The sequence below is a fragment of the Nothobranchius furzeri genome, chromosome 13 (genome assembly GCF_043380555.1).
Source record: "Nothobranchius furzeri strain GRZ-AD chromosome 13, NfurGRZ-RIMD1, whole genome shotgun sequence".
NCBI lineage: Eukaryota > Metazoa > Chordata > Actinopteri > Cyprinodontiformes > Nothobranchiidae > Nothobranchius > Nothobranchius furzeri.
This window is the reverse complement of record NC_091753.1, coordinates 46434475-46459847: the sequence shown is the minus strand read 5'-3', so window position 1 is coordinate 46459847 and position 25373 is coordinate 46434475. Positions and strand designations below refer to the sequence as shown.

Genomic DNA, 25373 nt, shown 5'->3' with positions numbered 1-25373 from the left:
GCTTGCAAAAACAAACAAGCAAAAAGCGCTTGGACAATTGATAAAGCGAGCGCAGCTCTGAGGGCATCCATGCTGTCGGCTAGTGTAAACACAGGTCGCACACGTGATGTCAGCATTTTTTTGTCGCGGAAAGTGACGTTGCGGACCTTAAAACTCCGGTTTTGTCTGTCCACACGCAGACACCCAAAACGGAGAAAACGCAGATCTTCACTTTGGCTGGAGTTTTTAAAAAGATCCGTTTTCGTGTGGATGACAGGCCAAAACGTAGAAAAATATCTACGTTTTGGCAGATCCCCGGCTACGTGTGGACAGGGCCTAAGAGGCCTTTTTGATGAGGTGTGGAAACATGGTGATGTAGCGAATGGATGAGGGTTGGTCTGGCCAAACTGGAAACTCTCATGGTTAAATCTCAACAATATGTCAGGAAATAGTTTCTTAACCAAATCTAGAAGTAGATATTTTCCAAATGTTACCAGAGAGGGAAATGTAAACATTTTATCTAAAACAACCAAACCAAAATAAGCTTTTGTGTAGCCAGAGATTAATTATTAAACCGCTTCAAGGGTGACCTCATATCAGATAAATGGTTTTTCTTGGCCTTGATCAGAACTCTGAATTTTTCTTCTCTGAGGATAAAAAGAATACATTTAGATAAGGGGTCTCCAGCCCTAGTACTCAGGGGCTACCTGCTGGTTTTACAGGGTTCCTGCTTCAGCACACCTGAATCAGATTATTTAATCACCGCATTATTGTGCTGAGTCCTGCAGAAGCTTGTTAACTGCTCATTTGGTTAAATCCGGTGTGTTGGAGCAAGTTAACGTCAGCCCTTGAGGACTGGAGCTGGTGACCCCTGGTTTACAGAAATTTGGTAATTTTAGTCACATGTTCCATTTTAGCTACGGCCCTTTCTTTTTCTAAGTCATCTGTCACATTGGTGCGGTTTTCTATCTCTGAGGCGACTTTCTGACTGGTGCCATGTGCAAATGCAGTTTGGTAACGATCTGATGTCACGAGCGTCTCAGTTTTGTGTTCGTGAAACTAAATGAGCTCCTGCGTCACATTATTAATTATTCATTTATCAATGCTGTTAAACACTTTGGCCTCGGTGTTTTCTGGTGTTCATCCGTGTAGCAGCAGCACCGTGGCTTCTGGGTTTCAGACTCCTATTTAGTTTTATCCAGCAGCCCAGACTTTGACTCCTTGAGTCTATTAATAACGTGTGTGTGTGTGTGTGTGTGTGTGTGTGTGTGTGTGTGTGTGTGTGTGTGTGTGTGTGTGTGTGTGTGTGTGTGTGTGTGTGTGTGTGTGTGTGTGTGTGTGTGTGTGTGTGTGTGTCCTCATGGGTCTAAACACATCCACCCTCCTTACAGATTCACACCAATTACATCGTCTATAGGCGCTTTGTTGTTAAATCCTCGCAGCAGAACTTTATCTCTGCACAAGTCGCCAAAATAAAAGCATCACTATAACATCATCTTCTCCCTTCTTAAAATCATTTAATTTAGTGACTTAATTGGATTGTTTTTAATCGTATGTTTAGTTGTGTCTACCTGCTTTATGTGAACTTTCTCATCATAGCTGTCTCCATACACGAAGATCATGTGAGTGGAATCTTAAAACTAATTGAGTTATTTCCACTTATTTGGTTAGAGGAGTGACTCTGCCCATCAGGATGAGATCCCATTTTTAAATTAAGTTTGTTTTGTACAAATGTCAGGATGGAAATGAGGGGAATTGTTGTAAGAGCTCACCTTTTCAACCAAAGTCTGCTTCAAGAACTGCAATGAGTTCAGTTTTAATGAAAATAAACAAGTCGGCTTGTTTTATGTACATCTTTACATTGATTGATCCAAAGGACATATAAAATTTTCTTAACTGCAAATCATGTGAAATTTCTCATTATAAGTTGTTTTTTTTTTAAAGATAATTGACTGAAATGTGATTAGTCGAGTACGTGCGTATTGCTACTTCAAAACAGCGGCTCTGAAAGTCAACGTACTCCAAGATTTAAATGCTCAATTCTAAAAAGATAATCAAAAATATAAAGAATTGGAGTTCTAAATTTCAACCCAGGACCGACCCAAGTAAACCCGAAGGGTCAGGTTTGTTTGGACTGACTGAGCGGGGTCGAGTCAGACATGGACAACAGGGAGAGAAAGATGGACATTTAGCCTAGCTGGCTGCACATAGAGGGGAAGTCAGCTCATCAGACCACACACAGTGGTTATATTAATATTACTCCTTGGTGTGTTATAAAAAAGCTCTAAATTAGAAAAACTCTGCTTCCGTAGGCCTCGGATCGAGTGTTGTATGTGATTATGTCAGTTTAGTCGGTTTCAGACTTTGAATCAGTTTTGTCATTTTGTGATTAGCATAACACAAAACTGCTCAGGCCAATGGTGTACCTGCTGAGGCTCCCATGGAGCGTGACTAGACCAGCATGCAGAGCAAAACCATTTATCTTCAGCCACTGTCTGTCTGGATCTCAAGGCTAGGGCATGGTGCCACTGAGACCCAGACCTTGGGGCACATTTGTAGAGATTTTGTTCATGTTTATTTCACTGACTCAACAAGAAGATTAAATCTGAAATGTCCAATTAAAGAAGAAAATATGTGCACTGGTTCTGCAATCGACAAGATAGAGTTCTCATCAGATCACCTGCAAGACTTCAGATGGAGATCAGATGGTTTTAATCACACTACGGAACGTTAGAAAAAGGATGTCCCGATACAACTTTGTCACTTCTGATACGATAGCGACATTGCAACCTTCAGTACTGACCGATACCGATATGAATCCGATACAAAATCAGCACAAATCATACATACTTTTGCCCATTTCGTAGTGTGGAATGTATGAAAGGCTGACGAAGTTATTTTACTCAATCGGACAACAAGAGCCAATAACAGTAAGTATGAAAAAATGACAATTATTTTCTTAACCATTTGGTTGCAAAAATGTGAACCTTAATGGACTGCTTATATCGGAGATTTTTGATGCCGTCCGATATAATCCGATGGACTGTTTTTGGGCCGATACCGATATTAAAACGGGACATCCCTAGTAGGGATGTGAACCTTGGAGCTACTCACGATTTGATTCGATTCCAATTCTCGGGGTGCCGATTCGATTCAGAATCGATTCTGGTTTTAAATCGATTCACAATCAATATTAACAAAGAGTGTCAGTTCCAGGATTAACTACTTTGTTGTACAAGTTAGTTAAAACTATGGGACCTTTTTATTTTTACTTTAAACTGGTCATGCTCAAAGAAAGCTAATATACAAGGTAAAATATAGTGATTCTAAAACTGTAAACAGAAACAATCTTTTGACCAAAGGGCAACATTTATTTTTGCTTATCTTGTAAAATATAACAAATCTTTAGTTACCTAACAGTAGCATTGAAAGTAATACGGTCAAAAGTATGTGTAGAAACAAGTTTAACATTTGAGTCCTCAACCTGTTTAAAAAAGTCCCTCAGATTTGTTACAAAGGAAAATGTGTTCTCTTATTTATCAATAACTAAAAATAAATACATGAGTAATCCTGAGTACTCCCTTATCAACTTAGAAAATAAATATGAGAATATCTCAAATTTCTGAGTATGGAAAAAAATTACAGTCAAGTGCCCGTTTATCAGCAGCAGATTGAAAAATAAATCATCTCAACATGGGACCACAAAACCAAACAGAGTACTGACTCTCCTAACAAAGATCAAAAAACAAACAAAAGTGCATCTCAAACCTGTACCATGCCAAACATTTGAGTTCTTGGACCTTTGTGAATCGATTCTGAATCTTTATAAATAAGAATCCCGATTCAGACTTGAATCGATTTTTCTTTTTCTTCAGCACCTCTAATCCCTAGTTAGAAGTCATGTCATGTTTATTAGAATAAACAGTCTAGTCCAGAAGAATGTTACATGGAGTGTAGCAGCCTTGTTGCCTGAGGAAGGAAGCTGTTAAATGCTCTGGTTGTTTGTAATTTTGATGAAGTGGTATATTGTTGCATGGGTCAGCAGACACGAGAAGGTTTTCCTTAAAAAAAAAAAACGATCCACGGAGAAGGGTGATGCTCATTTGAATGGCAGCATTTGGATTATGCTCACTAAACATCTTGTTCACTCATTAACTTGATTTTGTGCTCATAGTGAGCTTGGAGGTAAACAACTGTGTGGTGCAAAGTCTCTGTTAATGACACACACACACACACACACACTGCTTTGTTTTATGCTAATTGTTGCATCCACAGATCTCTCCCCATGTGCGATGTTTGCATTCCTACAAACTGGAACTCCAGTTGGAGGTTTGTTTTAGATTTGCTGCAGCTTGATGCCTTTGACTGTAGAAAAAAAGTGTGTTACAGTTTTTTAACAAAGAATTAATTAGCAAAAACGGAAAACTCTTTTGTAGATTTTCAAAAATAAAATGCATAATTTTATACATTTACTTCAGAAGAAGTTGGTCCAAATAAAGTGCAGTGATTTAGATCAAAGACGGTTTTTATCTGTTTTTGTAAATGAAGCTCTCGAAATGTTGCAAAAACACTGACTATTTTAAAATATGCAGATTATGTGGAGTTTGTTTAAACAGACTATCCATACATCTCTGGAATGTTTGTGGCGTTCATCAGGGAATTTCCCAAAGACTCTTGAAGTTGTAGAGGTTCTTAATCGTGAGTCGCAGGGTCTTGCTCTCGTGTTGCTGTACTTTTGTCAGAACAGTCTCCGTTGATGCTAGATGAAAACTGGACACATTTAAAAGAGATTGGTGGCCAGAACACGTCTTCTTCTAACTTTCATTTAAATAAATGTAATTCTTAGTTTCTTAAAAATAAAAGAGATTGGTGGCCAAATAGACTTTAGTTTTGACTGATTGGAGAGAAAAATAAAAAATAAAATCAGATATTCAAAGCTAAATTAAAAAAGTGTGTATATGTGGCTTTAATATAGCAATTTATTTGCAATTTATGCAAATACAATTCTATTTAAATTCATATCGGTTTATTTAACACCAGTTCACAAGTCATCTCCAGGCACTTTAGAAAGCAAACATTCCAATTGAAACTACTTATCGGTGCATTGTGTTCAGTTCATTATGCCAATTGGTTCAAAGCTTTTTGTCAAAGTAAACCCAACAGACTGCATCAAGTCACTGACTAGTGTCAGTGTCAGTGACTGACAGCAATCCTCATACTAAGCAAGCATGTAGCGAAAGTGAAAATTCCCCTTTAACGGGTAGAAACCTCCAGCAGAACCCGGGTCAGTGTGAGCAGCCATCGGCCACGACGGACTGGGGCTTTGAGAAGATGCACAAATGCAGAAGTTTCGCCGTAGGAAGCCTCACCCCCAAATTCCACTACCTCCGCTCCGCTCCGACACGAACGCCGGAGCAAAATCGGTCCCGTTCTAGTCAATCAGAGCAATTCCACTACTGCGGCCGTGCTCCAGCAGTGCGGCGCCGTGCGCCGCCCTCTGTTCCGGCGTCCGGCAAAAATAGAATCGATCCTATTTTCGCCGGACGCCGGAGCACCTCCGCAGTAAATGGACAGAAATCACAACCGCCCAACAGGAAAAGTAGCAAGCACAATTTCCGTTTTTCACAATAAATCGATAAACAAAAGGCGTTTTTTGTTTCATATGCACAGGTTTAACAACTTTTAACAACTATCAATGGCGGCTGAAGTTTAAATGCACAAAGGTAAGCCATAAATACAGTTTCCACTATCAAAGTAGTCACACTTTGTTGATCCAAACACTGCTGATCTCTCTACACAAATGATGGGCAGATTAAACAGCTCATGCCGATGCTTCTCCCACACAACGGGTGTTTGGATCTAACTTCCGCGTTTATTGCTCGGACTGTATCGCAAGATCTCGAAAATCCCGCGCATGCTTGTTTGCGCACCTCAGGTCTCCGCACCGGAGCGGAGCCGTTGTAGAGCGGGTACCAGTAAAAATTGAGTTCGGAAGCGAGCGGCTGCGGAAGGCGGGGGCGGACCGGAGCAGAGCGGAGGTAGTGGAATTTAGGGGTAAGTCTCCTCCCTTTCCGGATGGCTCATGGGTCCCTGGAAGAACGAAAATATTAATGCAAGTCAACGGGGCAAAAAGAGTTAATTTCTAATCCGCTTTGCTTTATGCCCTGGATCTCACGTATGTTGTACTGCAATTTAAATGAAAAGTAATGATGGGTGTTTCGACCTCGCCAGTCGCATGCTTTTGAGATTTATCTACCTGTAAAGGTTTGTAATTGGCATGACTACAAATCAGACATCGGTACGTTGCATATATGACGTCACCACAGAATCTCCTCTCCCCTAGCGTAGCTGCTACTTACCACATGGCCAGATTTATGGTGGTTCTTTCCTCCTGAAGGAAGGATTTGACATTTGCTGAACTTCCAGCCCTTTTCCTTCTGTTTTTCTCCGTGTCTGGTTTGGTGACATCACTTTCATGATGCGCTTTTGTAGTCCAGAACTTATTTTCACACAAAACCTAAAATAACGTTTTCCACCATTTGAAAATAAGCACTTTCTTGGTATCAAAATGCATCTTTAAAATTCACGGATATCATATGTGAAATCCATGGCACATAATTAGTGGAATTAGAATTCTTCCGGGGACCCATGGTCCAGAAGTAAATGGCTCCCTATACTTTTAATGATTCCTAATAAAAATAATTTTTTTAAATGAATTTTATGTTTATAGCTAGATGCTAAAGTGAGATTAGTGCTCAATACTAATAAGGTTGATAAAATATTAAAGCCAGCTGAACTCCATAATTCACTGAAGTATTTTAAAATAAAGACATTTATTTAGAATGAGTGAATAATAAATGGCTCCCTATTAAAGCGATTTTCTTGTAAATGGCCAACTGACACTTTGTATGAGTGAGGCTGATTCAGAATGATTTTTTTTTACTTTCCAAATTTGTCTCCATGTTCTTTTGCATAGCTAGATTTGGATTTTAATAAACTTTTTGTTTTTTTTTTACTAACAAATGCTTGTTTTGGTGGAAAGTTATTTGAAAGCATCTTTTAAACAATGTTTGTACTTAAATTTGTAGTTTTTTCTAATTATCAAAGCTCTTAGATGGAAACGACCTTCTAAACATACAAGAATTACCACGAGGAAAGCTAGTTTCTTTTGCAAATACTTAAAAGTACCAGGAGGTAAAAATGACTGCAGTCTGTGATGGAGCATCATCAAAGAAAAACTAGAAGGAGAAGGTTCAAACCAGCTTTGGTAGGAGACTAGCTTATAAATAAAGCTTTGATTGATTGATTGAGACTAGATGAGAAGGAAAAGAGGAACGGATCCCCAGAAGGGACATTAGCTTTGATTTTACAGCCTTAATGTTGTAAATAATCTGGAGATGAGCCCAGCTAACTGGATTTATTGCATCGTGGAAATGCCAGTATAACTGGCTACTAATTAATTTTTGATCTTGGCTTTTAAATTCCATTTGTGTGTTTTAAGGTCAGAATGTAATGGGTGCCGATGGAACCAGTTAGATTTAATATCGGAGCTTCAGCTGTCTGATGTGTTTATGCATTTTAAGTAGGAAAATACATGCAAAACACCTTTATCATTAGTTGTTTGTGTTTTTGTTTTAGCATAATCAGACAGAAAAGAAACCTTATTTTGCAGTAGGTTAGAGCAGTGTTTCCCAACCCTGGTCCCCAGGGCACACTGACCTGCATGTTTTCATGTCTCTGCATCAGCACACCTGATTTACATTTCCTCCTCAGGAGGACAAGTGCTGCAGATGTCTGTTAATCACTCATTCATTTTAGTCAGATGTGTGGCAGCAGGGAAACACGGGGTTAGAGTCACTTCAACTTCCTCCACCAACGTCCATCCATTCATCCATTCTCTTCTGCTTATCTGGGGTTGGGTCATGGGGGCAGCAGCCCAAGCAAAGTTACCCAGACATCCCTCTCCCCAGCCACTTGGGCCAGCTCCTCCAGGGGAATCCCCAGGCGTTCCCTGGCCAATCAAGAGACAGTCCCTCCTATGTGTCCTGGGCCATACCCTTTAGGTCTCCTTCCAATTGGACTTCCTCGGAAAACCTCACCAGGGAGGCGTCCAGGAGGCATCCTAACCAGATGCCCGAGCCACCTCAACTGACTCCTCTCGATGTGGAGGAGCAGCAGATCTACTTGCCACTTGTATCCTCGATCTTGTTCTTTTGGTCACTACCCAAAGCTTGTGACCATAAGTAAGGGTTGGAACGTAGATCGACAGATAGATCGAGAGCTTCATCTTCCAGCTCAGCTCCGTCTTCACCACGACAGACCCTTACAACACCCACATCTCTGTGGACGCAGCACAAATCCGCCTATCGATCTCCCGCTCCATCTTTCCCTCAATCCTAGATGGGTGGGGAAGATACTGTATTTAACAGAAACCCAGCTGCATGTGCACACAGCCTTAAGCTCAAATTCTATCTCGAGTTTCATCCTTTTTCGTGTTTGCTTTTTTTTTTTTATTCACCTGTGCAGCAGCTCATCAAGCTCTCCAGAAGCATGTTAATCACCTGCTGACTTATATCAGGTGTGTTGAAGCAGGGAAACACTAACACAAGTGGGATAGCGGACCTTGGGGACCGGAGTTTGATACCTGTGGATTATGCCGTCCGCCATAAAACCAAAAAGAAGTAGAAGGAAATAACTTTTGATGTCATGTATAATGTTCCGCTCCACTGCCAGGATAAAAGACCTGAAGTTACACCACTGCACGTCTCGAAAGGTGCTGGGAGTAAATAAGCCATTAGGTCACATGTATTGATGTAATCTAAATAGATATGAAATCGCATCCCTGCAATAGTCTTATTTTGAAAATTACCACACGTTTTACACTGAAACCGTGCGTCATTTTGTGTTTAGCCCTATTTTAACTTGTCCCAGAAGCGGCGCAGCATGCTGCTTCTGGAACGCGCCTGAAAATGTCCGTGCCGTGGGCGGCTGGTTTGCATCGACCCACAGACCATAATGGATTCCGTTTGAAGCGGTGACGTTCCGCGCCCGTTCTGTGCCGCTGATGTCTCCAGTGTGAAGCGGGCTTTACGGTCTTTGCCCGACATCATCTTGGACACTTTTCTATTATAAAAACAAAGATCTTTTTTGGGTATTTGAAATCTTTAAAATTGCTCGAATTTTCTTGAAAAGCCTGATTCATTTAAACAGAAATGAGACTTTTCAGTGTCTGACTTGGCATTAATGTCCAAGCTGAAATCTTCTAGATGATGATCAAGAACCTAAAGTCCTTTTAAAAACTTGGATCACGTTTTAAAAGATTAGAGTTCATTATTATTGAGATCTTTAGTGAAGACCACTAAAGAATGCAGCACAGCGTGGGCTCAAGGCTAAAGTAAAACAATATGAACTCCAGTGACACCTCAGGTTGTTTTCATGCTTCAAGTAAATTCCCTCTGCTTTCTCCTTTTTCTTCTCCTTGGTTTATTTTTGTTATGGCGTCAGCTGACTGTGAACCTGCTTGATGTTTTCTAGACTGGCATTCGTGTTGGATACTCCTATCTGTTCATGGGCATCCACTCGAAGGTCAGCGTTAGACCGTCTGATTAGTCCGCCTCCCTCTTTGTCACAAAGCAAGTGAGTCACACTTTGTCAACAGGAGCAACATCTGATTGTCCCCCTTTGGAGTTAATGAGTGATGAAGTCCTCCTCTGAAGAGCAAGTCACCTCTCTGTGTTGGTTAATGACTAATTACAGCTTGATGTTTACCGATGCACATCAAGGTAGGGCAGCTGTACAGATGTTTGGTTGTTTTTATCTGAAGGGAGAACCGCTGACGAGGCAGGGCAGCGGTGGGATTGTGTCACCCATCAAAAATGGAAGCCGGTGGAAATGTTTACACCAGCTCTGGATTATGTCATCCCAGCGTCTTGAGCTGGATGTTTGATCGTCTTGTTGTTCATGAGAAACAGGCGTGGGGGGGTCCTGTTGAGACCTGCAGAGAGAGAGAGAGGAAGAGCTGATTCACGCTCCTGTTCTCAGGCAGCTACGGTTCTGTTGGATCATGGAGGCCCGCCTCAGTGGCAGAAGGTTAAAAGCAGAAGCTCTGAGGTTACAGACGCGGGCAGGTGGCTTGTGTCGCAGCAGAGCGGAGAAAGGTCTTCGGTTTTTCGTGTTCATCGTAAATTCTGTTCACTTTAGGCTGATGTAATTGCACCTTTTCCTGGAGTGATTGAGAGCTGGGGGGAGGGGGTCCTTGTGAGGGTTCTTAAGTCAGACGAAAATAGATTAAAAGCAAACAGATAAAGCTGCATATGTGTTTGGGTTCAGCCGGGAGGCGGCTGCAGCCAGAATGAAGGGGAAAGTTTTTGTTTTTGTAGAGAGAGAGAGAGAGAGAGAGAGAGAGAGAGAGCACGCATGTGTGCTGGAGTTTTTGTGGTTTTCAAAGTGTGTGTGTGGGGAACTGCTGAGATAGACTTGTGAGCTTCAGGTCACCCCCCCCCCCCACCCCCACCCCCCCCAGCCCAGACTCATGTCTGATTCCCTTAAAGGACCAGCTACCTCCCTCTTGCCCTCTTCTCTCGCCTCTGGATGCTTCGGCCTTTGTGTTTCTACGTTTAAACATAGATGTTGACACACTCAGCTGTCAGCTGTGGAGCTAACTGTCTGACTCCACTGACAACATCACTCTCCTTCTGTTCTCCAGGTGTTTGTGTGGTCAGTGAAGCATCCTGGAGAGCAACATGACTGAACACCTGGGCGATTTGAGGTGAGTGGCCTCTTCAGGTGGAAGTTTGAGTGCAAAACAGAATCTGATCATCATTTTGAGGTTTGTGCCTTTTCTAATTATTTTAGTGTTGCCTGAAAGTGATGCGAGCTCCGTCACAGCTCTCCATACCAGACCTCTAGTCACCAGCCGTTCAAATGCACACTGAAAATAAAGCGGCCAATCATGGCAAGCAGGTCAGCAGCGACTGCCGATCCGGTGGGAACCCGCAGGCTCCGCAGCAAGGCGCCGCGACGCACCTGGGTTCAAAGGGTCCTGGGAGCCATGGCGTCAAAACCAGCCTCAGCAGTCCAGGAATGAAGGCCGCCGGCCAGTCAGTGAGCAGCGTCGGAGGGATGCCGAGGACCAAATCCAAGCGGAGCGTCCCCGTCGACTCTGGAGAACCCAGAAACGCCGCTCCTCCGGCTCTGGAGGCGGACACCAAAGGCGGTGAGTTGTAGGAAGATCATTTGCATCAACATCTGAGAACACGCAGAAGCCATGTCTCTGTTCTAAATATTCACTTCCTTTCACTCCCTATCAGATACATCTTTACCAGAAACGGCATATTGCGTACACTCACTTCCTCCACAGCAGGAAGTGAGTGTAAAGATGGACAGCTTTGTTTTCTTTTTGTCTGAAAATCCCTGACCTTTCACTGAAGCACCAAATTTCCCCGTGACTTTTGATCCTTTTGTTGTTATGTCTGCACAGCAGTGATGCGTCTCAAGAAAAAAACTGCATCAAGGCTTTCCGACGGGTCACGGGGTTGTGTCAGAGTTAAAAATATGGACATGTTAATATTAGAACAGGAGCTGATGGCTTTCTGTTGGTGTTTATGCAAACGTTTATGTGACTGTGGTTCAGTAAAATGTGTTGGATTTGCATCTGCTTGCTGCTGTTTATTCTAGTGTTCATGTGAGCGTTTGACTTTAGGTGACATTACGGAGTTTTGTGTGTACATGACTGAGACGAACACTCCCACACCGTCATGTTTTTGACTCTTTAAGAGGACTTTAGCGTTATTTATTTGATTTGTTCGTGCAGGCCTGCTGTATAAAATTGTCATTATGTTAATTTCTGGTGAGTTGTTTTTGACAAGTCAGCACCAAGTGTGACTTTCAAAACAGATTTGAGTGCTCGATGCAAATTGACACGCTGAGAAAAACCCACACGGGGGGAGGCGTGTCTCCAAAGCAGAGCACAACAGAAGAACAAAGATGGAGTGAATCACTTGAAAACAAAGGTCCTCTGGCTGTGTGTAGGCTGTCGACACCTGTTTTATCCTCGAAGATAATCTGTGTTGGAGAAACAAAAGTGGGTTTCCCTTTAAATCTGCCTGGAAACTTGTTGATCGGCTCAATAGCCGACCTTCCTGGATCAAACTAGCTGCTGCTAGCAGGAACAAAAGGTCATTCTTTCACGCTGCCACCACGTGACGAGGTAGCTGCCCTCCTCCTGCTGTTGCGATTCTCTGTATTGTAATGACTTCCTTTTTCTGCAACGCAGCCATTGAAGTCTGTGGTTACCCAGAATTATCTGATTTTGTTTTTGGAACAAAGACTTTCCTCCACAAAAACGCACAATCTTGTGAAATATCACAAGTTCTTACGAGTTCAATTCAAACTCTGTCATAAATGACTATTAACTGGCATCTTTATTTATAGAGTGCTTGCCATAACTGTCAAGGTAGCCCAAAGTGCTGAACACTTCATAACCGATAAATTCACATTTAAAAACTATAGAAACAAAAATCTAAAACGTAAGTAAAACTCAGAACAATACTTCCTTGAGCTATTGCACTCGTACAGCTATGCTCAAGGGCTAGCGAGTAAAAAGTCGTCTTTTATCGACTCTTAAATGTCTGTGTATTATGTTATTTTAAAGCGGCAATAGCAAATCAGCAAAACAAGCTAGCTTAAAACATTATTTTCATGCCTCTTAACAACGGTTTAACATATTATAGGCATAGATAAGTCAGACCTGTTCCCGGTGAGGGTTGGACTCCGCCAGGGCTGCCCTTTGTCACCGGTTCTGTTCATTACCTTTATGGACAGAATTTCTAGACGCAGCCGTGGTGTGGAGTGTGTCGAGTTTGGTGGCAGGAGAATCTCGTCTCTGCATTTTGCAGATGATGTGGTCCTCCTAGCTTCATCCAGCTCTGACCTTCAGCTCTTGCAGGGTAGGTTCGCGGCCGAGTGTGAAGCGGCTGGGATGAGGATCCCAGCCGCTTGGGTGGCTTGCCAACTCCGGGTCGGGGGAGAGGTCCTACCTCAAGTGGAGAAGTTTAAGTATCTCGGGGTCTTGTTCACGAGTGAGGGTAGGAGGGATCGGGAGATCGACAGGAGGATTGGTTCGGCGTCTGCAGTGATGCGGACGCTGAGCCGATCTGTCGTGGTTAAGAGGGAGCTGAGCCTGAAAGCCAGGCTCTCGATTTAACGGTCGATCTACGTCCCAGTCCTCACCTATGGTCATGAGCTTTGGGTAATGACGGAAAGAACGTGATCGCGGATACAAGCGGCCGAAATGAGTTTCCTCCGTAGGGTGGCCGGGCTCAGCCTTAGAGATGGGGTAAGGAGCTCGGACATTCGGGAGGGACTCGGAGTAGAACCGCTGCTCCTCCGGATCGAAAGGAGTCAGTAGAGGTGGTTTGGGCATCTGGTCAGGATGCCTCCTGGACGGCTCCCCGGGGAGGTGTTTCGGGCATGTCCTGCCGGCAGGAGGCCCCCGGGTCGACCCAGGACACGTTGGAGAGGTTACATCTCCAATCTGGTCCGGGAACGCCTTGGGGTCCTGCCAGAGGAGCTGGTGGAGATGGCCGGGGAGAGGACGGCCTGGAGCTCCCTAGTTGGGATGCTGCCCCCGCGATACCCGGATAAGCGGAGGAAGACGAGAGACGAGGCATAGATATATTGTGCAGTAGGACTGGGCAATAAATCGCAAATTTATTGTTATCAACATTTTAGACTCTTATTGAGATAATTTTCCCCACGTCGATAAATTTGAAAATAAAAAATGAAAAGATGTGTGTAGGTTGTCAGCGTTCATGTCCCTTTAAGAAGCTGTACCGCCTTGAGTCACGTGAAAATGTGACTCAACATAATACATGTGACAGCCCCATCTAGTGGACGACCTTTGTTTAAGTGCACACCTGTAGTTATTGTCCGTTTATCATTATCGAGGTGAAATCCTCAATATATTGAAATATTGATTTAAGGCCAAATCGCCCAGCCCTATTGTGGAGATAAATAAACTAATAAAGGGGTACTGTTGCATATGTCTATAAACCTCTGCGAATAACACTTCTTGGACCTCCGCACTTCCGTGTGTCCTCCATTCATTACACACTTGACAGAACACAACTGGTGTGAGAGGTTTTCTGCTCAGTATTACCAGACAAGAGAAACAGCGGTCCGCCACCACTTCAACTTTAGGACAAACTTTCCTAAAAGAAAAACGCCATTTGAAGTAGGGTTGGGCAATAAACCGAAAATTGATCGTAATCGGAATTTTTGACTCTTATCAAGGTGATTTCCCCCATGTCAATAAATTTGATATGAAAAAATGAAAAGATATGTGTAGGTTGGCAACCTTCATGTCCCTTTAAGAAGCTGCACCACCTTGAGTCACGTAAAAATGTGACTCAACGTAATACACGTGACAGCCCCATCTAGTGGACGACTTTTGTTACTGCACATACCTGTAGTTATCGTCCATTTATCTTTATCAATGTGAAATCCTCAATATATAGTGATATTGACTTTAGGCCGTATGGACAACAACAGACGTTTGGACCTTGATAATGTCGGCTGGTGCTTAGCACTCTTTTGCTTCTGGCAATGCGGGTTTCCAGTTTTGGCAGACGTGGCCCAGCGATGATAGCCGATGCGTGGGGTGAGAGTTTCATGTTTGTGTTTAAAAGCTAGCTTGTTTTATAGATTTGCTATTGCAGCTTAATGATCATCAACTGTAGAGTTCCTCTATTATCCTGCGATCTCCTCCCAGTTCAATATCTATCTATATTTCTCTTTTGTGTTTTTTTTTGTTGCCGGTCTCAACCCTCTTCAGCTGACCCCAGTTTAGTGTTTTAATTTTTTAATCTAGATGTTTTTTTTAACTTCTGGTCAAAACAGCAGAATTATTCCTGTTGATGTTTGTTTATTTATTTAGCAGACGCTTTTATCCAAAGCGACTTACAATTTATAACCTATAGGGCATGTTGTGATCTGTGGGGGAAACTGGAGTACCCGGAGGAAACCCACGCATGCATGGGGAGAACACGCAACTCCACGCAGAAAGGCCGCAGCCGAGTTTCGAACCTGCAACCTTCGTGCTGCGAGGCAATAATGCTAACCACTGCGCCACCATGCAGCCCATGTTGATGCACTTGTCGCTTCCAATGTTAATCAAAAAGTATCTCGCAAATACATTTCTCTGCCTTCTTTTAAATGATTCATAATTACTCCTGATTATATAATAATAATTATATACCTTCATGATGAAACAAAACATGTTTTATTTAGGAAAGGGTGTCAGCTAAAGCTCTGGTTTGTGGTGTGATTTAGAAGACAATGGAATGGTGGGTGATATCTGAATGAGGATGTGTGTTTGTGTGTTGTCCTACAGAGGGTGTGATGCGCAGTAAACGGCGCTGTGTTCTGACAAAGAAGCAGCCTTACAGTGGAGATGAATGGTGTTCTGGACCGGATACGGACGATGAAGACAAGCTGCACGCTGGTCCTCAGCGTAAGTCGCACTTCTCATTAACATAATTAAGTGACCTTTAAATTCAGGATTTCTGTGCAGAGTGCCCTTGATGGGTTTGTTTTTGTATATTTTCAAAATGCTTCATCTGTCAGACTCGGATCTTGCATACATTGAAAGAAGACAGGAATACCTGCCCTTGCCTCTGGTTTTACTTTGCATGTTGTAGCTCCATCTAGTGTTGAGCTGTTGTATCACAACAGTTGCACTCAGGCTTCAGTTGGAGATCTAAGTCAGAATTCATGAGACATCAAGTGTTTTTCTTTTTCTTTAACTTTTTGTTTTGTTTTGTTTTCCAGGCTCCATCCAGGGGCTCTCTGATCGCTTGCCTGCCGGAAACAAGTCCGAACCCGGGGGAGCCGCGATGGGACCAGGGCTTAAAGCAGAGCAACCTCAGCCTCCACAGCAGCTGGTTTATGTTTTCACCACCAGCCTGGCCAACAGGTGAGAAGTGATAAATCATGTTGTATTAGTTATGCGTCTTTGTAGATGGTAACAGGTGATTTGTGTTTTGCTTGGCAGTGCTGCAGAGGCTGTGGTGAAAGGACAAACTGACTCAATCCTTCAGTTTCACCAGCAAAATATTTCACAGTCCAAGTTGGAGCAGGTCAGACATGTAATGTTTTCTCTCTTTGTTCCTGTTTCTTTGTCACTAGATCTGATCGTTTTTAGGAAAAGTTCAAAAGTGAAGTCTTTACTTTATCCCATCATATATATCAAATGAAGTTGTGAAGTTTACGTAGTCTGATATTTTAAGAGGTTAAAACGGTGTTGTTGTCTTATTCTTGCCCCAGGGTTACCCACCAGGAAAGCTTTCTAACCTGCCTGAGAAGGTAAACTCCACCAACTCTCCTCTCACAGGAACCCCAAAATCCCAAAGTGGAACTCCTCGGCCAGCTTCCGCAGGAGTCGGAGGTCCGATGCCTCCGATGGGAACGCCATCGTCAGTCGGACACTCTGATAATGAATCTTCTCAGTCTAGACCTGCTGGAACCAACAGCAGGTCAGAGGGAGGGAGCAAAACCTCTTCTGGAGGTGTAGACCCTGGGAATGGAGACGGTGTAGGAGGTATGGCACTTCCTGGTTCTGCTGTGTCCCCATCAGGAAGTCCCAGCATCCTATCTGCACATCTGCAGAGTGACGCACTCCAAAGGAGTGGTTTGGTGAACATAGACTGCCTTTCCAAAGAGCAGCTTGAACATAGGGAGCGCTCTTTACAGACTCTGAGAGACATAGAGAGGTTGTTTCTTCGCAGTGGAACACCTGGAGGTCCTGGAGATCCAGGAGCAGGAGTTGACAACAATGGTCCTAATAATTCAACCAACTTAAATAACAGTTCTGAGAGGAGTGGTGTTGATGATGCTGAGAATGGTACCAATAACTCTGGAAACTGTAGCAGTGGTAACATGTTGACCTCAGTGGTACCATCAGCTCCAGTGGGAGGCATGAAAAAATATGAGGAGCCCCTCGCGTCCATGATATCTCAAACGCAGTCCCTCGGTGGACCTGCTCTTGACAGCCCCCAAATGGATTCTCACCATAACCTACCACAGCACCCTCACCACCAGATGTCTCCCCCTGGAGACAATATGGGTCAGTTACTTGGACCAGAAGGGCTCTCAAGAGAACAAATGGCTTGGAGGAAACTTCAAGAAGAATACTATCTAGAAAAAAGGCGACAGCAGGAAATCCAGCCGCCTGGACACCCCCAGCACTTTAGAATGATCCCTGAAGTGGGAATGCATGGAGGTTCTATGATAATACGAGGACCTCCTCCTCCCTACCACAGCAAGCCTGGAGATCAGCAGTGGGGTCCTGCCAATATGATGAGAGGTGGAATGGGTGGAAATGGAAGAATGTTGGACCTACACCAAGAGGGACCACGTGGCCCGAGGTTTCTAGGGCCGATCCAAAGAGGGAAACCGGGGGGAGGAGGCTTTCTTGGCAGTCCAGGAGGAGGTCTTCCAATGGAGGCTCTAGGACCTCAGAGACCTGCTCGTCCAGGTATGATGTGGCTGGATGACGTGCCCAACAACATCAGCGGTGGAGGTGCCTTTCATGGCTGTTACCCCGGTGGGCCTTCACCACACTTTCAAGGGGAGGCTGATTTATTAACACGTGAGGAAATGTTTAGGCTCATGGAGAAACGGCACGTTCAAGGTGTTTCAAGGTTTGAACTGGAGAGATTAGCTAAACAGCAGCAGCAGCAAGGAAATATGGGTTCAAGAATTATGGAAAGTCTTGTGGGCCTAGATTTTCCTAATATGGGAATGGGTCGAGGTCCATCCCCATCCTCTGGGCGAGGGGAGCCTATGGATTTTCCTGGTTCACGAGAAATGATGGGTTCTCCTGGAGCTTGTCCTCAAATGAGAGACTTGGTGGATTCACCTTTAGGAGGCAACATCCCAATGAGCATGAACCCACCACTGAGTATTCAGCAGCAGCAGCAGATGATGCTACAACAGAGGCTCAGAGGAAGTCATGGAGCCAGAGGACCTTTAGGTGAGATGTTTGGGACAGGAGATATTTCACGAATCAGTGGTTCACAAAATGGAAGAGGAGGAAATAAGAGAATGATCCCAGGACCTGATGGCCCCTTTCAGTTTCCTGGTCAGAGTCCCTTCTCTGATGGACCAGTAGATGGACCCTATCTTCAACAATCGGGCCCAGAGATGTTTGGACCTGACCAGCCAGGTCCAAATCAAATCGGGGCCACGTCCCGGCTGAGCCATATCCATCTGGCTGAAGAGCTTAGAGGCGCAGACCTTGGTCCTAGGCACCCCTCAGACATGTCAGCCAGTGTTAACCCCCTAAATTCTCCATCAGTGCCTCCTCATCATCAACTTAAGTCGCCATCCCTCAGTCAAGAGCCATCTCCTCTTATGCCTTCACCCTCTGCTCATGGACTAAAGTCGCCAATTCCTTCTGCTGGGCATCACCCCACCTTTCCCCCTGCTTCTGGTGCAGGAACTCCTTGCTCTACTTCTTTGAAGTCTCCTCAATTAATGGTATCATCCAACCTTGGATTGCACTCTCCATCCGCTTCTCCCAGACATCTCAAATCTCCAGCCATGACTGTGTGCTCTCCTGGATGGACATCACCTAAAACAGCTCTTCCAAGTCCAGGAGGCCCAACCAATGGGAAGGTAGTTGGCAATGGAGGAAATGGCACCACTGAAACAGGTACTGTCCCAATCTTAAAAACAGGTTTTCTTCTGTTGCTGTGATACTAACATTTTGCATTCTTTGCAGGCCAATCACATCCCTCAAGGAGTTCCAACTCGACCCCCATTAGCCAGCCAGGTTCCATGAATCCCAGTATGCCGTTTACTTCCTCTCCTGATGCCCCGCCATCCCAGAATCCTTTATCTCTCATCATGTCGCAGATGTCCAAGTATGCGGTTCCCAGTTCTACTCCTCTCTACCACGACGCAATCAAAACGATTACCACTTCAGATGACGAGATGATGCCAGATCGACCTCTTCTGTCAGGTGTCAGTATTGGAGGTAGGAAAAAGATGTTGGAACGGACGAGAGACGTGGTTTGAGAAGAAAGACCTTTTTAACTTTAGTCTAATGTTTGTTCTGTTTTCTCACCAGGCAATATGGGAAACACCCAAACATCACAGATGCTTGTCTCCCAAGGCTCCATTGGTCCCCCAAATGATCCACAAAGCCCCATGGGTATTGTCAGCCAAGGTCCACAGCACCTGTCCCATGATGCCTCAGGGCCAGTGCTTTCTTCTCCAAACCAAATGGGCATGCCTACCATGAACTCTGTTGTTATGGGAGGAGGAGTACCTGATGGGATGGGGCCCAGTAATGTGTCACCATTATCTCAAAACCAAATGCCAGGTTTCCCCCGTATGCAGCCAGCGTCACTCGGGCCTATGCACTCACCCATTGGAGGAATGCCACAGAGTTTCTCTCAGTCTGGCGACGACATCCTGACTCATCAGCAGCTACAAATGCTGAGCAAAGGCCACCACCACCACCAACGCACTGCTCACCCATCAGACTCGTTCGCGCCTCTTCCCATGGGCGATGGTCCAGATTTAAGTGAAGTCATACGGCCCACTCACACAGGGATCCCGGAATTTGATCTGTCCCGTATCATTCCCGCTGATAAGCCCAGTAGCACCCTTCAGTACTTCCCAAAGAGTGAAGCTCATCAGAATCCACATCAAGGGCCTCCGTCACAGCAACATACCCCACAGCAACTCCTCAAACAGCTGTCTTCTTCTGGTCCCCAACATGGCGGCGGTCCTTCGTGCAACCCTCATTTAGCTAGCCTGCAGAGTATGGCTGAGCAGCAGCTGCCACCTCATCATTCACATGGAGGAATTCGCCAAAATATAGGCCTTCCTCAGGGGGGGGTGAGGGGTTTGGTTTCTGCTGGGGGCATGGGCCCCATGTGTCCCCCTGGACATATGATGGGAAGGACAGGCCTGATGTCCCAACAACAGCAGCAAGCCATGATGGCCAACAGCCTTCTCCACCATCCCTCTAATCCGTACTCGGGCATGATGCCCTCCCAGCAGCACATAACGCAGCAAAACATTCTGATGATGCAGGCTAAGCAGAGGAGCATGTCGATTCCAGGGGAACCTTTCGGACACCAGGGTCCCATGATGGCCCCTCCTCACCCTCAGTCTGGTATGATGGGCCAGCAGTCTCTCAGACAGCGGGGAATGTCTCTGGACAGTCCTATTGGCTGCAGCTCTGGAGGCATGGCCAACATGCCTTTCTGATCCAGCTCAACTGTTAAAAATGTACGTCTCATTGTCTTTTTTTTAATTATTGCTGTAGTTGTTTAAGAAAAAAATATGAAAAATCTGTAATAATCATGCTTTGGGTTACAGCTAATTATAATTTTGAAATTTTAAAAAACACTGTACAACTTCAGTAAGTTTGAAGCCATTTTCTAAAATACTGTAAATTGTGTAAATTAAAAAAAACAAATCTGTATTTGTTGTGGGAACAGAGCGGCCATTAGGAGAGGAGTGCCTCAAATTTGTATTTGTTTAAATATCATTGATTTATTTTCTCCAGCTACCAAACTGTTGTGCAAATAAATTATATAAATATATAATATATACCTGCTGTATATAAGATGCGAATTGTGATTGTTTGCAGTTGTTCTGTATAACTGTGTTTTAATAGGAGTCTAAAAATAGAATAATAATCTCTGAAATTGTTTGATTATTGTGTCGTTGATCACTTTATAAGACAGTGGGAAAAGGTTTTCTGTATAAAACCACAAGTCTTTATTAAATTCGGTTTGACATGTATACAGTACAAACAAATACATTTTGACAAACACTGTCGGCAAGGTACATGAAAATTCATCAAATCCAATTTCTCTTTAAGAAACGCAATTGTGTGTATATATGTATCCATACAAATAAAACTTTTCCAAACGAAAATGCATCAAAATAAAACTGAGCCAATGGGAATGTTGGAAAATACCTGGTTAGTGAACAAAAATAACAATAAAAAAGTATATATACATGTCTCCTTTTCAATAACACAAAACTGCAGCATACAAAGAAGCCCTTAATATAAAATAATTTGCATCAAGACCCAGTATAAAACATGCTTCTAAGTTGAGGCCAATGATCGCTTGAGAGGTTTAAACATTGTTTTTGCAGATATCAGAAATAGTTTCATCCAGACCTCAAATAGTAAAAAGATTTAGGTTGCAGGAAGAAACTGGCGCATATATGAGAGCCCACCCAAAATGGCTCTAATGACATTCATGTTAAGGACATTTAAAATGCAGAATCAACAAGCAGAATGTTTTCACGATGGCTTTTGTAAGTCTTTCCACTTGAGGTGTTGGAAAGTGATTTGACCTCATCGCTTAAACACAGCAACCACAAGATGCAGGACATGCAGGTACCAACATAGGCCAAAAATATCGTTGTGACATTGTGTGCACAATATCAAAAACTTTGATCGCGACAAATCAGTCTGTTCTAATCAAAGTGACCTGGATCTTCACGTGCACACACAAACACCCTCTCTTGCTAAAACACGTGAGCTACTCAGTCCGAGTCACAAATCGTTGGCGCTAGGCGTCCAGATTGAGTTTAAACTCCTAATTGTGACTCGGGTCCAAGTGGTGTGACTTGAGGGTCATCTTTAGAAGATGTTGGTGCTGTTGGTTGTTCCATCTGAAACGAAAGATCGCGTTCGCACTTGGATGAACGGTGAACAAACGCGGCCGCAGCCCAGCTGGCACAAAAGGTGAATCAACTCATTACGAAACTGCACGCCGACAAAAGCATACAGGAAGGGATTCAGGCAGCAGTGGGAGATTCCCAGGCTGTACGACACGTTGTAGACTTGTTTCAGGAGTTCCTCAGAGTCACACGTGTCTAAGATAATAAGTTTCAGTTCAGACAGAGACATTATCAGCGAGGCCATGCTGTAAGGCAGCCAGGAGCAGCAGAACACAAGCGTTACAAGTAAGGCCAGTCGAATTGCTGCTTTCTTGGATTGGCTTTTCTGGCTACTGCACAAAGTAACGACAAGTGCAGTGTAACAGTAGCACATAACCCCCAAAGAGAAGAAAAAGCACACATTGTGGATAACCCTGTTTGTAACAACCCAGTTGTGCGAGTGAATCTTAAAGCGATAAGCGTGGCAATCAAGAAACAAATCATTCTGGTCCATTTTCACAGATAGGAACACGGCATTGGGCAGCGACAGGAGAAGGCAGAACAACCACAGCGACATGCAGGTCAGGTGCACCACTCTTGGCCGTCGACTTTGCATGCTGGGGACCGCGTGGACAATCGCCAAGTACCGATCAAATCCAATGCAAGCGAGAAGGAAACTCACACACAAAAGGTTCAGATTCTCCAGCACGCCAGTCAGAATGCACAGGAACTCTCCGAAAACCCAACCGGTGATGCAGCCGACTGACTTAAAAGGCAAAGTGATTATGAGCATGAGGTCCGCCAGGGCCAGATGCAGCAGGTAGATCTCAGTGATGCGTAGACGATGTTGACGCCTCAGGAGGATGGTGATCATCAGGCCGTTTCCTGCCAGACCCAGGAAGAAGATGAAGCTGTAAAAAACTGACTGGAAGATGGCGTGGAAGTTCTGCAGGCCCGTTTCCTCAAAATCGCAGGTGTAGCTGTCATTGTAGTCATCAGTATACACAAAATTGCCATACTTCTCCTGTAAAAGGAAAACAAAATCACTGTTTACACTTTACCAAAGCAGCTGATTTATTATGTAACATCTAAATTACTGTAACACAAGGCCTCTGTAGTTTACTCAGACTAGTAGCAAGATATATTGAATGTGCCAGACCGTTTTCACTTCCTCTTCTGAGATATTTTTGGGCAAATCTGACAGAAAGTTTAACTTTGACTATAAATAAATTATTACTAAGGATCTTAATGCAGCTTTTACATGATCCTGAGCAAAATTGTCTCTAATTGAAGCTCTGAAAAAGAATTATATATTTTGTTGACTGATTTTAGGCATGTAATGATATTGCACAAATGTATTCATAATGTATTTAAAAGAGTGAAGGATACTTTAAATCTATCTGTTCCTAAATTAAACTGTTATTGATTTACAAAAATTTTTTACAAGTAAAATTTTATTTATTTTGTTCTCCTTGTTTCTCTGATGAAACTCAGGAAGTGCACACAAGATTTGACTAACTCCCTTCTGCTTCGGTGCATCTTTTCTGCTCAAAAAAATTAATGATGCATTTAGTTAATGAGATCTTTCAAATTTGTAGGATTTCAAATATGTTGATTTTTAACGATAACATGTCCTGCAGAGACAGGTATTTGTTTTCTGCAAGTTATTCAGTTTACTGGAAGACATCAAAAGTATTTATTGTACATACAATTCAATATTATGAAAAAAACATTTAGACACTTTTTACTCAGTTGAAACAGGAAAAATTGGAATATGGTGCAAAAACCTATTTATTTCAGTACTGAGAGACCATATAAGGGCTCAGAAAGCCTTTGCAGGTGTTTTAGATTCATTAGCTGATTAGAGTGACACTTTGAGTCTAGAACCTTTTCACAATATTCTAATTTTCTGAGATTTTGAATTTGGTGTGAACTGTAATCCATAATCATCTCAATTATAACAAATGAAAGCATGAAATGTCTGACTGCTTGTAATGAGTCTCGCGCGTATTAGTTTCACCTTTTCAGCTGAATTACTGACGTAGAGGAACTTTTCCACCATATTCAAATTTTTGGAATTTCACCTGAACTTAAACGCTTAGTTTAGGGTTTAAAATCCAACTGAATGCATCTGATGACTGGTTTTAAATCTTGTGTGAAGCCAAAATGTGAAACCTTTAAAGAAATAAAAAGTGAAAAATCTAGTTTTGAAAAGGTAACAATGATTTTTATTTTTGTTTAAATAACAAAATAGGTTATGACAGCTCCAAAAAACATTCAGCCTAACTTCTAAAGAAAACTCTGACTGTATTTGCTCCTTACCATGTCTTCTGTGTCGTTCATGAACAGATTGTCGGTAGATGTTCTCGACCGGATTTAACGTCTCTCACTACTGCAGTCGAGTATGCATATACTTCTTCCTGTGTTTCTTCTTCTGGATATAAATGGTGTGTGTATCTGGGGGCAGGGGTAAAGATGTGCACCTGGAAACAGAGAAGCATTGTGCAGTCATGCAAGAGTGGTCTGGCCTTCAGATGCTTCTCGAAATGTCACACAGTTGAAAAACAATGTCTGTAAACCAGTGGCGGTTCTACGTGGAATTACTCCCCGGGCGAGGCCCCCCTTTGAGCGCCAACTTGCTGTTTCCAATCCAGACACTGTGATGTGACAGATAGATAGAAAACCTCGGTGCGGCGCAGATTTCTTTCTTTTTTATTTTTTACTCAGCGCTTGTTCGCCCCTTTTGTGTCATGAAAAAATGCCGCCCTGGGCAACTGCCCTGTCTGCCCGTGCCTAAAACCGCCACTGCTGTAAACAAAATGACAAATTAATGACCAAAAAACAAACAAAAAAAAAAAAAGAATTTAGATTTTAGCAACTCACATTTATGGCCGAATATTGATATATGGTGGAGAAAAGTCATACTAATGTCAATAAACTTTCTTCAAATCTAAGGGACAAATAAAGCCTTAATGCTGTGTTTAGATAGAACAGATGATGGGTGTGTTTAGGGTGTGTTTCATTAAAAACCCTGGTTTGTTGTCATGACTTGATATTAACCAAAGCAATGTGGAAGACAGATATGTAGATTCAGATTAATGCTGAAAAACAGAGTTCTCCAAAAACATTTTGTTACGAAATTCTGGGTTAGAACAAGCAATAGAAAAAGAAAGCAGCTGTTGTGATTGAGGATGGAAAGACTTCAGTGGTTTGGCTCAAAACAGATGGCAGTAAGGTTCTTCACACAAGTGATCAAAGTCTGCATGTGTAATACACATATATGCGTTTTAAACACTATCAAGGGTTGTAATGTTGTAAAGTCAGATCCTACAGGTTGACTAAAACTCATAGAACATGGGGAGCCTCAGTCTCCTCCCTCTCCGGTCGGCCCAACATAGAAAACATAGAAACTGGAAGTGAACAGGGCTATAAAAGCTGTTTTCAATTCAATTCAAAAATACTTTACTTTATTAATCCCAAAGGGAAATTAGAGTTTCAGTACACCCGGTTCTGAGATCAGACATACATAGGCAAAGACACATGACAAGAATTGGTGACTGTGGTCATTCGCAACCCGAGTTGCGCTACCTTAATAGAGATCAGAGGGGTTTACATGAGGATTGGTTCAGGTGGAGGAAAAATAAAAGGCACTTCAAAGTTACCCTCCACAGGGAGGGCAGCTTTGCTATGTAAAAAAACAC

General features: G+C 43.2%; 2 protein-coding genes across 2 annotated transcripts in view; one reads left to right on the top strand and one right to left on the bottom strand.

Moving 5' to 3' along the window:
- Positions 1-20705, top strand: part of bcl9l (bcl9 like) — a 29057-nt gene extending 8352 nt beyond the window's left edge. The window contains exons 2-9 of the mRNA XM_015951274.3: positions 10685-10747; positions 10834-11194; positions 15371-15490; positions 15808-15952; positions 16031-16115; positions 16303-18691; positions 18761-19015; positions 19109-20705. Coding sequence (XP_015806760.1) covers positions 10903-11194; positions 15371-15490; positions 15808-15952; positions 16031-16115; positions 16303-18691; positions 18761-19015; positions 19109-20259 — 4437 coding nt within the window. The 5' untranslated portion in view covers positions 10685-10747; positions 10834-10902 and the 3' untranslated portion in view covers positions 20260-20705. The remainder of the gene's footprint in view (positions 1-10684; positions 10748-10833; positions 11195-15370; positions 15491-15807; positions 15953-16030; positions 16116-16302; positions 18692-18760; positions 19016-19108) is intronic.
- Positions 20706-21188: 483 nt separating this feature from the next.
- Positions 21189-24110, bottom strand: LOC107380169 (C-X-C chemokine receptor type 5). The gene is made up of 2 exons (XM_015951275.3): positions 23995-24110; positions 21189-22696 (listed from the first exon to the last, which is right to left on the bottom strand). Exons 1-2 carry the CDS (start codon positions 24013-24015, stop codon positions 21653-21655), a joined length of 1065 nt encoding a protein of 354 aa, XP_015806761.1. The 5' UTR covers positions 24016-24110; the 3' UTR covers positions 21189-21652.
- Between the last annotated feature and the right edge of the window lie 1263 nt (positions 24111-25373).

Coding starts and splice junctions, on each gene's coding strand:
- LOC107380169 (XM_015951275.3), bottom strand. CDS start 24,015: ATGAACGACACAGAAGACATG. Junction 22,697..23,994: donor TGAACGACACAGAAGACATG/GTAAGGAGCAAA, acceptor TTCCTTTTACAG/GAGAAGTATGGCAATTTTGT.